The sequence below is a fragment of the Rattus norvegicus genome, chromosome 1 (assembly GCF_021556685.1).
Source record: "Rattus norvegicus strain SHRSP/BbbUtx chromosome 1, alternate assembly SHRSP_T2T, whole genome shotgun sequence".
Classification (NCBI taxonomy): domain Eukaryota; kingdom Metazoa; phylum Chordata; class Mammalia; order Rodentia; family Muridae; genus Rattus; species Rattus norvegicus.
The window spans coordinates 199,978,772-199,994,544 of record NC_141534.1 but is presented as its reverse complement, the minus strand read 5'-3'; the positions used below and the strand labels follow the sequence as shown (position 1 = coordinate 199,994,544).

General features: G+C 49.2%; 1 protein-coding gene across 8 annotated transcripts in view; it reads left to right on the top strand.

Moving 5' to 3' along the window:
• Chst15 (carbohydrate sulfotransferase 15) overlaps positions 1-15,773 on the top strand; it is an 85,603-nt gene that overhangs the window by 63,768 nt on the left and 6,062 nt on the right. For all 8 annotated transcript variants that reach the window (XM_087643985.1, XM_087644086.1, XM_087643901.1 and 5 more), the window contains 1 exon segment: positions 10,378-10,534. In XM_087643985.1, the coding sequence (XP_087500111.1) occupies positions 10,378-10,534 (157 nt within the window).

The following is a 15,773-nucleotide window of genomic DNA, read 5'->3' as shown; positions in this document are numbered from 1 at the left end:
GCTCTGTTTCCTCCTCCCCCTCCTCCCCCTCCTCCTCCCCCTCCTCCCCCTCCTCTTCCCCTCCTCCTCCCCCTCCCCCCTCCTCCCCCTCCTCCTCCTCCTCCTCCTCCTCCCCCCCTCCTCCCCCTCCTCCCCCTTCTCCTCCTCCTTAAGGAACAAATGACCTCTGCCAGAAACTGAAGGTGAAAGTTTTCATCCTTTCTGGTCCTCAGCTTAGCACAAATATGTCATCAGCAAAAGCACTCCCTGAGCGCTGGCTGCATGCTAGGTGCTCTGCTGGCTGCTCAGCTGTTGAGTGGCAAGTTAGGATGGCGGCTCAGGGCTGTGGGTATCAACTGTGTCGTGACCGGTGTGATAACACTGGAGTGTGGAGTGAGGAGGGCAGGATGCCTCGTTGGAGCCAGTGTTAGGCAGGTGCCCTGCAGTGTTCAGTAGCTAGCAAGCAGTGTGAGAAGCTGCTCCAAGCGATCACTGCTCCTACTGCCCGCTTACCATCTCCGAGTTTCCAGGAATCCACTGAGTTTTCTGCTTCAGGGCTAAGGTGTCTGTGAGTGTCTGGGCCTCATCCAAAGGCTTGGGAGGGAGGCCGATTAGGTTCCGCACTCACATGATTGTGGCAGAGCTGGGTTTCTGCAGGGCTATGACCTCTGTTCTTTTCTGACTCAGCTGGAGGTATACCTCCATCCCTGGCCTAGGCTTTTCCAGCATGGCTGATGATGTCATCAAAGCAGCAAGGGAGAGGTTGGCTAGCAAATCAGTTGGGAGCAATTGTGTGCCATCCCAATACTGTTGCCATATTTTGTGTGCCCCAGAAAAATCCCCTGGTCCAGCCTCTCTCTTGGGTGCTTAGTTCTCACCTGGTGCTTGGAAACCTGGTACCCGCCCTGTAGACCAGAGAAGAGTAACTTCAACTTGACGTCAGTTCCAGTGCCTGAGGGAGGCTGTCACGTGCGTGCTTGTGCTGTGAGTTAGTGGGGTCAGCAGCTGTTTGCTGTTTTTTAAACATTACCCAACATATGCAACAGTGGGAATTTCGACTTTTGAAACCCATAGCCTCAAGGCCTGTCTGGAGTGGCCAGCTCAGCTCCTTTCCCATCTCAGCCGGGAAGAATGATAAATATTGTGTGTTTACGCTGCTCTTGGAAAAACAAACACTAGAGCCCATGTCCCCATTAGTGAAACTGGCTCCACTTTGGCTTTCCCCGGCTTTGCCTTCTGCAAGTAGAAGATTCCTTGGGCCAATCCACACCAGTTGGATTGGTCCAAATACTTCATTTAGTTCTACAAGTCAGCTGAGGTGGAGGAGGGGACGTTTGTAGTTTCTGATTCACAGTAAGCCTTTGTTTCTGTTAATTGATTAAAGGCAAAGGGGTTGAACGTGCTGGGATTGGAGAAGGCTAACCCTAATGACTTTTAAGTTCCCAGAGAAAGACAGAAGCAATAAATCCAACCCCCACCCTGGGGGAAGAGAGAGGAATAATGAAGAAGTCTGTGTGTGGAGGGGGTGGGGGGGTTCCGAACGGCAGAGGCTGGCCATGAATTCATGGTCTAAGTCTCTCTATAAGAGACTGCAACAATTTAGAGCTAATGGATTCCTGGGCCAAATTGTCCACTTAATTAAAAAGAAGCCACCAACAGACAAGCAGAAATTCCTTCACTTAATCCTTCTCTGGACTGGTCCTGTCTTTTCTCTCTTATTTGTGAGAAAAGCTTGCTTCCCTCACTCAGGGCCGCTCCCTTGGTCTATATGAGGCATGGCTCATGAGGAAGATGTTGACTTCCCTGCCCCTGTCACATTCTTCTTCTGTTCAAGGGATGTTAGGAGCGGGCCATGCGCCATCTGTTAAGGCTTTTTATATGTCTTCAGTTTTGTTTTTAATTCTGTGGAGTCATAGCGCGATGCCCAGAACTGACCATCCAGGAAAGATTGCTTTCCATATTTCATGATGATGGGTCTACAGGGAAGCAAGGCTCTACTCAGTTAAGTAGACTTCCATCTTGACCCTAATCCCTTGGGCCTTGAAGCCTGGAGATCTGTGTTCTTCATCTGCTTATATAAACTGACTTTTTAGCAACCCTCTGGACTGGGTAAGTAATTAATCTACATATTGACTAGGAGGAAAAGAGGCCCATTTCTTCTTAATTGTTCATGCTCACGGGGAGCACGCAGTAACAACGAGGCCAAGCATTTGGATGGGGATGTAGGCTTGATTGAGCCCCTGTAGTCTGCAGAATGTGCGGAGGTGTGCAGTCGGGGAGCAGCTTTTAACACTGAGTGGGTATACAGATGTGCAAGCGTATGGTGTGCCATAGGGACCACTCCTGGATACCTAAACATCTTGCCTCCAGATCTTAGCCCTGCCCATCAAGGCTTTGCTACCTGAGGCAAGTAACTTAACGGTCTTATTTCCTTATCAGTGAAATGGGGGAAGTGGGCTGTTATTAAATTAAATGCATATGCATAGCATTCACTCACCAAGTATTATTGTGCACCCTAGACACACTTAAGCCACTATGTGCCTATAATGCTAAGCCATTCATCTGGTCAAGCCCATGGCTATTGGGGGGTGTGAGCATAGGGGTGTGAGCATAGGCTTCAACAAGGTTGGTGCCCCTGCTCACCTGAGTGCTGTGCCACGCCTTGCTCAGATCTTGCCCCACTCAGCTTTGTCAGCGGGTGAGAGAGGCAGTGTGACACAGCATGAGGTGGATGGCTCTCCCGGCTTATGTTCCTTACCTTTTCATGATGAGTAAGTAGCCATCACACTTGGGTCCCACAGAACCAAGGATTTCTCCCCTGTGATGGCTCCATCCTAGCATGGGCACTGAAGGCTGCTATTCTATGAAGTGGAATTCAGCAAACCACTCTGTGAGGAGTGTGAAGACAGGATTGGCTGGGCAAGGGTGGGTCTCTGGTGTCCCAAAGAGGCATGGGCTGACTCCATGTGTTTTGGTGGGGTTGGGGAGAGCTGTGATCATCCTTCAGCATTGCCCCTGGTTGGGGAATTTCTCATCCATTAGCCATTGGATGTGAATTCTTTGTGGGTGAAGTGAGTCTTTCAGGTAAAGTGTGTGTGTGTGTGTGTGTGTGTGTGTGTGTGTGTGTGTGTGTGAAGGGGCTGTTCTGGTAAGAAAGGAGGAGAGATTTCTGGTTTTGCAAACTTTGTGTGAGCACTAAAAATGAGGAAATAGGGGACTAAGTCTAAACTGGCCTTGTTCACTTGTTCAGCATTCAACAGAGCCAAGTCTGAACTCGGAAAGGGGCTGGCCCAGAGAAGCCTGCAAGTGATTGTGGCTACAGATCTTTGACCTGAGGTGGGGATCACTTGCTGCTAAAACCTTCCTCCCATCTGGGCCTTTCCTGGCCTGGGAGCATTGGCTTCAGACCACTGGGCAGAGAGGAGCCATTTGCAGCAGCCGTACCACAGAACAGCTGGTGTCTTTGTTGGGATGCTGTGTGAAGACGATCTTGGGGTGACCACCAGATGAGGGCCTCAACTTGTGAGTGGAAGACAGACTTTGAGACTTGAATCCTTCAGTTTCCAAACTGTTTATTTAAGGGCAGATTTACTGGGTCATTGGCCATCCTGCTTATTTCCACCGAGACTGTCTCCCCATGTGGAGGGGAGGGCAAGGAAGAGACCAGTTGTCATTAGGAGCAAACAGTGCTGATGGCTACTGAACTATGCAAGCACCATTAGCCTGTCCAAGTGATAAGTGACCACAGCGTGTGCTGGTGTGCGACGGGCTCCATTTATTGCTGTTGTCATTTTTGTAAATGAGCATTGTGGCACGCCATGACACATTAGCTTTTTTTGTGTGTGATGATGGGCAATCTGTAGCTTGGTCACATGTTGTAATTTTATGCCAGTCTCCTGTGACTTATTAAGCAGTTTTACTCTACTGTGACTTATTGAGCAATTCTAGAACAAAACTGACTCTTTTGTTTTTAAATCACTGTGTACCTAAAGTGATAGAGACATTAAACAACATCCTCAAACCATTGACTCAAATGGCTGGCGCCCACCTTGGTTAGCCACTGGCTTGTCTCCTACCCTAAGTTGGAAGGGGCTGTAGGGCCTGTGGGCTTTGGGGCTGGGCAGACCTCGGTTTGTTTCTGGGAGATGTAACCTGGAGTGAGCCCCAGAACCTGTCTTAACTCTAGTTTCTCATGATAGGGTGGCGGATCTCATGGGGTGATTGTGGGGACAGAATGAGAACCTGTGGGCTATGCCTAGCTAGCATGGAACCTCTTGCAAGTCCCTCATGCATGGTCATAGGCTTGATGTGGAGAGGATTTCTGGTGCTAACCTAATTTGGCCTCTGCAAAACCCAGGGATCAACAATTGCTTTACTGCCCCCACCCCATCCCAACTCTGCTGCCCCAACTGTGGAGTCTGTAAAACAGAGTCTTATACAAGGAAGTGAACCAAGTGCTCAGACACTGAGCCACATCCTAGCCCCAGATCCTACTTAACTGCCGTCAGTGTGCTGACCTCCAATTGTGCGAACTCAGAGCAGAGCCCCTTAACCGAGTGGCAATGGCACTGAGCTACCCACCCAGGTATTATGTGACAAGGCATTGTCTGTCTTACTGGGAACATGTGGTAATTTTAAGAGGAGCCCTCTTTGGCCCACAAACGCACCCTTCTACCACCTCCCCTGGGTTCCAGAACTCCTGGGGTTCCTCCACAGAATTGACAGGGTTTGACTGGCCTTCACACAGGCCCTCGGTTACAGATCTGCACCAGCAGGCAGCTAAAATAACCACAGCACAGAAGGCCTGGAATGTTCTTGGGCTTATATTTGGAATTGCCGTTGGAAACAGTCTTGGCCAAATGTAACAGCCATCTGTTCAGAGTGGTTTGAGACCGGGAGAAGATGAGGTGGATCGCAGGAGGGGTCTGTGAAGCCCTGATACAGAAAGCTGGGGGCTTTCCGACCCCATGTCCTGCTTGCTACTATAAAACCTTCATCCCTTTCAGTCTAGGCTGTAAGAGCCATTGCCCTCCTGGAGAAAATTCCCCTTTTGTGAAGTCGAGCTTTCCACCCACTGGACTGCCCTGCAGGGGTTTAGAAGAGCAACCATTCTACTGAGTCTTTATTTCCCTGTAGATGCTGGTCCTTGCCTGTCACCATCTGCCACCCAGCACCTGGCACTAAGAGCTTTGGGTGTCCCTTTGGGTGTCCGATTGCCTGTCACTTTCCTGTGCCCTCCCCAGAATTTGATGCTGTTTTTTGTGAGTGTACCCTCAGGTGGCATCGGTGTCCCTATAGTCCTGTGATGATTCATATAGCTCTTTCTTCTACGTCACCACAGTGCTATTGATGTTGAAGCCAGAACTCAGGGTGTTTAGGTCTGTGTCTTTTCCTTTCATGTCCCTGCATTCCTGTGCCTGCTAGATACACGGTCTTAATATGTTTGCTGTCATTTTCTGAGGGGTTCTAATCATCCAAGCAGCTTGTCAGTTATCCACAGTCATCAGCCTTCTGTTACTTCTGTTGTTACTGCTTTGTCCTCGTTCCTTGGAAGACCCAGCTCCTGCCTGGCTGTGACGCCACCTCCTTGTTTCCTTATGGAAGCATGACCTCATGGCTAGTCTTCTCTGTACATCAGGGACAGAAGTTCAGGATCTCTGGTGGAGAATGGCACTCAATCAGACAACCCCCTTCATCTTCCTTGGATTAGAGACTGCACGGTTCTTCTAGGGCTTCTCCAACAAATCATCCCACAATCGGTTTCTTAAAGCAACAGACGCCCTTTTCTATCCTGGTATGGAGACTGGAAGTCAGAAATCAGGATGTCACAGGTTTGTCTGGCTGGCCAGGCTTGCAGTGTCTGGTGGCTTTCAGTGTTCGTTGATCTTTTCTAATTGGCTACCAGAGTCCAATCTCTGCCCCAGAAGCCTCCTTTCACCTTGCTGTGAAAGTTGCCTCCATTACTTTAAAAGGTTAAAAGGTAGTTAGTATACATGAGTTTGCCTCTGGGTACCCCAAACATGCAAAGCTGTGGGTAGCCTATAACCTTCCCCGGGTGGGTGTAGGTAGGGATGGAACATTGAACACATTCCAGTGTTTCCTCAGGAATTACTTTCCCATCGCTGAAGAATTTCATGGAATCAGCAGACTTTTTTTTTTTAAACCAAGAATTGAGACAGGCTTTAATTACTTTTGTTTTATCTATGAATCAAATGCCTCTAAGAATTATTACCATACAGGGAAAAATGTCAGAAGGGAACCTTGATCCAATGACTGGGTTTTTCTGAGGGAGTTTATGTGGGTAGTTCTGTGGCCATCCTGAGTAAGGGTCAGGCTTGGGCGGATTACATGCAGGCCTGGCTGGAAGTCGGAACAGCTGCCGCTGTAATTTCCTCTGGCACAGTTTCTTGGGGTGAGCCATGCTATTGATTGCCAGAGATGCTAGGATACACGGGAAGCAGGAAGGGCAATGCCATCGTACAGATTTCCAAGTGGACTCCTTAGTCTTAGCTCCTGTGACTGACCTCTGTACTGAGGTCCATGGGAATGTGGTAACTAGCTGTGACTGAGTGCCCTGCAGGACATGTTCTCATTTAAGGATAAAAGTTCAACCGATACTGGGGCCACCAGAATTGGTTTAACTTGGGTGGATATATGAGCTCTGGGAATCATTCTGCTCATGAAAGTATGAAGCGTTGGGAGGCAAGAGGTTTTGAAAGTAATGATTTTTTTTCAATTGGTTATGTGTGTATGTGTGCACACTCATGCCAAAGTGTGCATGTGAAGGTCATAGGATAACTTTCCAGAGTTGGTTCTCTCCTACCAGTGGGCCCTGTGGGGGTCACTGCAAGCTGTAAGTCCAGCAGTGGAAGGATTGGAGGAGACACAAAAACGAAACTTGGTTCAGTCTGACTCTAGTTAGCCATCACTGATTCAAACTTATGGAGTCTGACCCCAGACAGTATAGTTTAGCCATATTTAAGCACAGCACAATTTTGGGGAAAAAAGTTTCCTGATGACAATTAACTCAGTTCCCTGTGTACAACAAAGCTTAACATGTAGGTATATTGAAACCTTTTGCAAAGTACATATGGCTTCTTCCTTAAAGATGGGTTCTGTTGATTTAGAAACATTGCTCAAGATAAGGATTGAAGAAGGCTAAAGGTTTGCACTATCCCTAAGATGAGAGAGAAGTGACTTAGACTGTTGTAAAATCCAAGTGCCGTCGCCCATAAGAATGGGTTTTATGAACTCAGAAACAATGTTCACGATTTGGTGGGAGAGGTTCTGGGATAAACAAGTTTAGTACGCTGGGGGATTCTGGTAAAGCCTGGCCCTATAGATAGCAAAGGACTGCCATGTTGTAAACTACATCGTTTCCAGGTATTCTGGGTGGAAGGCAGGCAAACGTCTCCTTTATCTGATGAGACAAGCCTGCCTGTTTAACTTTCCTCGCTTCTCCAGCACTTATCTGTGTGCACGAGGACGTCTTACTCACGCCATGGGTCCCAGGGATTGATCTCAGATTGACAGGCTAGGTGGCAGTCACTTTTCTTCCGAGCAATCTTGCTGGCCCAAGGCAAGTTCTTGTGAAATGCTTGCCTGGCCAAGCTGAGATAAGCAAAGTGCTCTATTTCTACCTGTGCCCTGATTTTAGGCAACCTCTGGGTAGCCCCAACTATCGTAAGACACCCTAAAAGAATACTCAGGGACATTGTGCCAGGTAGGTAAGGGTGAGGTAGATATGATCCCTGTAAAATGTCGCCTGGATTGTTATGGATTGTTACGGTGGCATGTTACGGGTGAAAATAATAAGAGTGCTCTGCCTTTCTGGCAGGGGGCATGGCCTCTGTAGCATGCGTATAGCTCAGTGCACATAGGCGTGATTCTCTGTGCAGATATCCCACTCCTAGACACACAAGGATGAGAAGGCTCACTGGAAACAGAGGTGTCACAGGGGACTAGAAAGCACAGAATTGGGTGGGGGGACAGCATACCATAGAGCCACAGTCACTTGAAGGCAGCCCAGTATCACCCTTGGTAGGAGGTGACAGCTAGGCTTTCATGAAGGGAGTCACACGGAGCTGTGGGAGCTCCTCTGGGCAGGTGTTTTCAGGAGGGGTGGGGAGAGAAACATCTGGGAAAACAAAGCCGAAAGGAGGTAATTCGTACTCCCTCTTCAAGCAGCAATGGAGTAGGAAGCACGTCCCAGGAGTTCTCAAAGCGAAGAAATTATCCCAACATCTGCTGAAACATTCAGACAGGCTTCATTTCCGGCTGTTGCCAGAGGTGTAGGGCTGTGGTGATGGGGCTCTGCTGTAGAGGAGATTGATCGAGCTCAGCTTGGAGACAGTGGAACGTGGGGGTTTATATGCAAGAGGAAGGGCTAGGAGTAGAACACTAAAGGGAAGCACTGAGGGTAAGGGGAGCCTGGCTAAACTGCTGCACCAGGATTCTTCCCTCAGCAGGATAACCAGACATCTGCTGGGCTAGGAGGCTGGCAGTCAGAGGATCAGGTCAGGGGTAGTCAAGCTATGGGACTAGGGGGTGGGTTATAGCCAAACCAGCTTAGCAATGTCTACAACCAAAACTTAAACAGATGTATTTAGTTGAAGGATCTAATTGGTTCGGATGAATTTCCCCTCCCCCACCTCCTCTGCTGGCTCCTTCTGTCCCCTCCCATCTTCTCCTCCCTGTCCCAGGGGTCTAGATATGTAGTCAAAGCTGACCTTGAACTCAATATGTGGTTGAGGTTGTCTTTGAACTCAAGATCTTTCTGCCTCAGCACTACTGAGTGCTGGAATCACAGGTCTGCACCATTGATAAATTTCCTTTAACAGCAAGATTCTTGCTAACATGGCACATTGCAAACATTAAAAAACAAAAAAAAAAAAAAAACAAAACAAAAAAAAAAACCAAAACAGACCAGTAACTGTCAAGGGAGACTGGCAACTCCTGTGGAAAATGTGGTTACATGCAAATGCGCATATATGTGGTGTCTGCTTGGACTTTTGAACATACCAGTCTGCAGAGGTATCTGTGCCTACGTGTGGGTGCTTTTATTCTGTTTGGAGACAGGGTTTTTACACCGAAGCCAAAATTGGCCCGATAAGTCGCTGCCTATTCCCACAGACCTCAAATTTCAGTGACCCCCCTACCTCTGCTTCCTAAACTGGGATTACAGGCATGAGCCGCCATGCACAATTTTTTTTTTTTTGGTTCTTTTTTTTTTCGGAGCTGGGGACCGAACCCAGGGCCTTGCGCTTCCTAGGTAAGCGCTCTACCACTGAGCTAAATCCCCAGCCCCGCCATGCACAATTTTAAATGTAACTCTAGACATCCAGAGTATCACTGGGAAGAGTCAGGAATTTCACGTGGGGTTGTAATCCTGCGTGGACCGCAGGTGGCCTGGGTTCCCCTTAAGAGAAGGGGATGAGATAGTACAGAACTTTTCATGGCTTCTCTTTGATGTGGAGTGACTTTGGAAACCCGGCTGGGCAGACAGTCTCTTCCTGAGGTAACTAGAAGGAATTTTAAACAGCAAGCTAAGAGGGCTCAGAGAGTAAGGGTACCCGCTACCCAGGCTGACAGCCTAAGTTCAATTCCTGGACATACATGGTGGACGGAGAGAACCATATCTTGCCCTCTGACCTCTACATGTACGCTGTGACATGCAACGCCACCCCAATTCCCAAAAAATAGCTGTGGAGATTTTTGTTGTTTATTTATTTTTTAAAGATTTATTTATTTATTATATATGAATACACTGCAGCTGTCTTCAGACACACCAGAAGAGGGCATCGGATCTCACTCATTACAGATGGTTGTGAGCCACCATGTGGTTGCTGGGAATTGAACTCAGGACCTCTGGAAGAGCAGTCAGTGCTCTTAACTGCTGAGCCGTCGCTCCAGCCCTGTTTGTTTATTTTTTTTAAAAACAAATGTAGGCAAGATGACCTAGCAACAAGCCTGGGCATGAGTTTCATCTCTGGAACCCATGAAAAGGTGGAAGGAGAGACCTGACTGCATGGAGCTGACCTCTGGGCTCACACTTGTGCTGTGGCTTTTGCGTGACCCCCCCCCCCCACTAATAAATAAGATAAATTTAACCAAAGAAAGAAAGAGGGGAAAAAAATCACCAACTAACAACAAAACACGGGATTGGTTAGTGTTTGGGGGCAGTGTAGACGTATCTGAGTGGGAAGGGTGGGCGGTATGTTACGAGTGGGAGGAAGAAGGGAGGGGATAGGGGGCTCATTTGAAAGAAAAGGAAGAGAATTGTCATATTTTAATAAATCAAACCAGCTAACATAATGGCAAGCTGATTTTCACTGTCACCCACATGGTGCGGTTTCACACCCTCGGATGGTAAGATTATCCGTGTATTTTATTTCGCAGGTTGTACTCAGACTATCTCTACTTTGCAAGTTCAAATAAATCCGCCGATGACTTCCACGAGAAGGTGACGGAGGCTCTGCAGCTGTTTGAAAATTGCATGCTGGATTATTCACTGCGCGCCTGCGTCTACAACAACACCCTGAACAATGCCATGCCCGTGCGTATTCGCCAAGCCGGCCTTCCAGAGCAGGCACACTCTGATGCTATTATGTGCAAGGGGCATTGTGAACAGGGTTTTAGTGCAGAGATGGGGGGCAGCGCGCTTGAATGTGCAAATGAGACTGAGCCAGCTGCCTCTGAGCAGTGGCTAGTACTGAAGCAAATGCTCCTGACTGAGAAAGCGGTGGCAGCAGCTGGGGCCTTTGAGCCTGCTGACTGTCCTTCCTTGCCTGTCACCCAGACACTTTTCATCATGCAACCCCTCCCTCTCCTAGAGACCCAGGGTGCACTTAGGAGGGCTGCCATTTCGTAAGGCTCTGCATGCAGCTCTGCAATGGGAGCAGGCAGACGGGAGGACACCTCGTCCTCAGATCGCCTCAGAGCATCTCTGTAGCATCGGGGTCTTTATTGGCTTTCAGAATTACCCACCAGTGACCAAATGCTCCAGCAAGCTCTTCACTGAAGAATGTTCTCTTCACCCCTCTGTTATTCTCCTCTGAAGGAATACACCTAACACTCCAGCCTTATGTAAAGACTCCTGCTGGTGGTGAATTCAGGAAGCTACCTGAGGTCGAATCTCCCAGGCAAGGCTTCCCGGTCTAAGTGCTTCCTCAGCAAGGCTCTTGCATCCAGACACCTGTCCCATGTAGGGCCATGTCCCAGATCGGGCATTCGCCGATGTAGATGCGACGCCGAAGAATGATTAGCATCCTCCACCTCAGGGTAGTGAGGCTGGGGAAACACAGCAGTCCCTCTGCTTGGCTACTCTGCCCACCTTTTCTTAAGTCGGGGCCAGCAAGCAGGATTCTAGGCTGTCTTCTCGTGTGCATTGCAGTTTGGCAAGGAAGATTCAGCATAGATAGCCACATTTTCAGTCAGGCAAGCTTTGGAGGCAGGCTGTAGTGTGGGTTCGTTCTGGCTTTTCCTGGCTTTGCTCATGTGTCTTAGCCTCTCTGAAATTCAATTGCTTTATTCTAGGCTGTTCTAGGGACTTGAGACGGAGAACTGTTTACATGTGCCGCCGTACTGACTGACAAACTATAGTGCTGCACCCTGGCACACGTAGGCAGAGCCCACCGAGGGGTGAAAGTGCTCCAACCTGACAGGAAAGTGATGGATGGACTCTGCCAGCATTGGCTGCCCAGCAGCCCAAGGCTGTGACTTGCTGTATCTCCCCCTCTCCCCCAGTGCTGGGGTTTGTTTTAATAGGTGGGGCTACCAAGGCTTTGTCAGGTTGCCTCATTAGATGGGGGCAATCCAAGGCCCAAGTCTAGGCTTTGAAACCACAGCTTTCTTTCTTCAGGGCTTTGGTGTGTCTCCAGAAGTCCCTTCTTCAGCAGTTGCCACGTAGCAGGCTCTGGAGGGTGGGGGAAGGCAGGTGGTCGGTTAAGAGAATTCAGATGTGCCTGGGTGTAGCCTTTCTTGGGTTGCTTCTACTTTGGTCCTTTGGAATTTCCTGGTTTTGATGATGCCATGAAACTCAACAGGAGCCTGCAAAGTAGGTGGAATGAGAGGGGCAGGGAGAGGCAGGAACAGGCCAGATGAGCAGAGAGAGGTGAGGCGCTTGGCTAGTGTGGTTCTCAGAAGAGGTAGGAACAGTCACTCAAGCAGTCACCACCCTGTTCTCTCTTTGGGAGATCTCCTGAGAATTCAGAGAACAGATGTAGGCTCATACCAGCCTAAGTCAGCTGAACGTCTTGAGTAGAGAGAGGTAGGGCTTTGGGGGTCCTGACATAGGCATAGTTGGATTTAATAGCTGTGGACCAGGGCTTCTTCTGCCATGCAAAAGAATTGGCATCTGATATAAGCAGATCCGAATGTGGCGATATTTTCATCCCACCCCGAGGTATGCCTTAGGAAATGCAGAGTCAAGCTTGATGCATTCTGGCTGCCTCTAACTAGGCTTCCTAGAGAGCTGATGTCCTCAGCTACTTCCTCCCACAGAGAAGAGGGGGCGTGCCTGATGTGCTTCCCCTCCTTGCTGTCTTCAGGCCAACTGATCATGAGAACACCATTGTGACTGGGCAGGAAGTTCACAGGTTGCTGTGTGAGTCTCTCCACCTCTAGGTGTGCTAGAGATACATCCTTATGAAATGTTTGTCAAGCCCACGGATGAGAGAAGTATCTGACTTTAGTTTGTTGCTCACTGAGTACTATCCCAAACTTTAGTTCCTCACTGATCTCTCAAATTGTTCCCACTTTACAGATGGGACCACTGAGGCTCACTGAAGGTGTTCTCCACCTGCAGCTAACAACAGCCCTGATAGCCTTTGAAACCTGTGTTCCTTGCTCTTAAAAATGGTTCCCAGACAGCAGGAGGCAAGCTCTCTAAATTTCATTTATGACAGGCTTAGCATGACAACACCATAGCTTAGCACCTTTTGTCTAAAGGAGAGCTGCAGGGGCGTGGCAGTGGACAAGGTGGCTGAAGTCCAGGAGGGACTCTGCACAGAAAGAGGAGTGGGCAATTAGGGATGGTGAGGACTCTACTCTGGGAGATGGTTTTCCCCGCTCCTGGATGGGAAGAAAGTTACCTTCTAGCTGCTGAGGCATCCCATCTACAGCATGGGAGATGTGGTTAGTCTCCCGAGTCCTGGCACTGCAGGTGTGCTGTATAGCTAGCCCTGCACAGTCTATATTAAAGCCTTTATGTGGCACCTTCCTGCCTGCAGGCCTCCTCCCATCACTACAGTTTCTCCTGCCCCATCACTGTGTCATGGCCACACATCCCCAGTTAGGTCCTCAGGTAGCCTTTGAGCTGGGCTCATAGAGAGAGGCCCTTGAGAGCTGGTCAGAAATGCAAGGTTCCTCCTAGATGTCACACATGGAGGGTTCAGCTGTGGACACGCATCTAGGCCATGGGGGATAGTTAGATGGGGAACCTGTGCACCTAACAGGCCTTCTGTGCTTGTGCGTGTGCTCCAGTATGGGAACCATGGGCTCGGGAGCCTTCTCCATACTCCTCCCATGACATGTCATCTAAGAGCTTTCCCTGCCAGTCCAAGAGCTTCTTGTCCTTCGGATCTTTCTTTACTCTGACCCACTTTCTTCCCTTCACCCCATAACAGGTGTCACGGTTGGTGATGAAAGGCATCTTCTCCTTTGTTAGTCTAAAGGTATCTCTGAGCAGTCAGGGCCATGCACTGACTAGTGTGGTGCCTGATACCATGGGAACTCACAGGGTTTTCTGAAGGGATGAAGAAATGAATGCCTGAGTGGGGAGTTGGAGGACAGAATGGAGGGTAAATGGGGAGTGGCGACTGAAATTGGAGAACAGTAAGGATTAGGGCGGTATCTGTCTGAGGCAGAGTTGGGACTGTGACCAGGTTTACCTCAAAATTAGATCCCCTCAGGTACTTTCTGGATCTCCTACTAGGTGCCTTCTGTAATTCCCATGAGATGGTCCCCAGTGGTCTTTAGACTCCCCAAGGTACTTGTTAGGACCCTGTGACTCCCTAAGGTATTCTCTGGGCTCCCCATCAGGGGCTCCCTGGCGCCTCTGGGCTCCCTATCAGGTGCTCCCTGGCGCCCCCTGAGGTGCCTCATGGAACCCATAGGGTGCTCACTCTGTACCAGAGCTTCTGTGTAGTGGAACAAGGCTCACATCTGTGAGGGACTGACCTTCTGACTTAGCTTTGTCAGGGATTAGCTGCTGAGTCCAGGCAGACCTGCCCTCCTGGTTTCTCGTTTTTTGTCAGTGAGTCACCAAGCATCCACAAGCTCAAAGGCTTCCCTCAGCCTTGGTGGTTTCTGATTTTACATAGATTGGGCCCTTGCCCTAAATAGCTTCTCTACATTGATTCTGTTTTGATTCTCTTTCTATTTTGGTTCCCTCCCTATGCTGGACAGACGTGGGGGCAATGAGACTTTGTCTGGTGCTGTCTTAGGGTGTCTTACCACTTCCCAGTCATGACGGTGGTCTTGTATGCATAGATGGTGTTTCCAAGGGGCCCAAAGCGCTCCTGGCTGAGGGAAGGGGTTCTAGAACCAGTGGATTGGAAGGATACTCGATCCTTGGAGCTAGCACATATGTAGGAATCCCAAATCTGCCTGTGAGGAAGGCCCTGTACAGTCAGGTCTTTGAGGGCAGTGGTGGACTTTTGCCAAGATGGTTTTGAAGGATGTTATGTCACCAGGACAGATGCAGGGACAGGATAAACTAAAACACTAGTGACAGTCCCTGACATTCACTTTCTTTCTTACTGGAAGCTGTCACGTTATAAAAAGTAATTTCTCTGGAAGAGATCAACTTGTGAGACCAGGCTGGCTGTAAGCTGGCTGGGAAGAGATATAAAAAGCCCGTGAGTCCCTGACCTAACATGTTGTCTCATATCTGTTCCATGTTGCAGGCTGCTTGTGTACGTGTTACTGGGACTGACACACACTTGGCTTTTTCAGGCTAGCCTTGAGTCTTGATGAGCTGGTGCAAAGTAGCGCCAAAGTGAGGTTTAGAGATGTCAGCTCGTGGATTTTGGAGGCAACAGCAATTTTCTCTAATTGTTTTCCTTCCTTTGCCTCTTCCTGCCTAGTTAGAAAAAAAAATGACGAAGTGGAAAAAGAATAGTGAGAGACGAAGCCAGTAAGCACCTTCGTGCACTTGGTCAGGTGTGTCCTTAGTGTGTTGTTAACACAGAGTTCAGCAGTTCCACCAAGAGCTGACACAAGGCTTTGCCTGAGGTGACTTGATGGCCCTGCCCCCAGGAATCACAAAATCAAGTTTGTCAGGGAGAATGAAGAAGAAGATTTGCTTCAAAAACATGAAGGCTTGGAGGAGGAGCCTAGAACTGGGAGGAGCTATGGAGGGAGAATGAACTAGGAGCTGAAAGCAGCTTCTAAATGGAGAGGCCCAGGGCCCTGAGCCAGGGCCAGCTGGGACCTGCTCACGGCTTTACAATGCACATGACCGCAACAGCCGAAGGACAGCATGTAGAAGTGATTGATGGGAGACCCATCCAGGAGCCTGTGGGTGTTTAGCAGGTGCTGTTGGGAGTGGACAGAGGGAAGGGGTATGAATAGGGAGGTGGCTGGGGTGAGTGGCTCTCCCTCTGACGCCAGCTGTGAGTTCTGGGGCAAAGTCACCAACCATCTTCAAGTTTGGTATTAGAACAGGGTTCACAGGATACACCAAAGGCTGCTGTGACCATGGCCACAGCTTATGGTGTGGCAAGGATTCAGTGAGGGAAAGCAAATGGGCAGAGTCTCTAGTCCATTTCTCCCTTTAGAGTCATAGGGGGTTG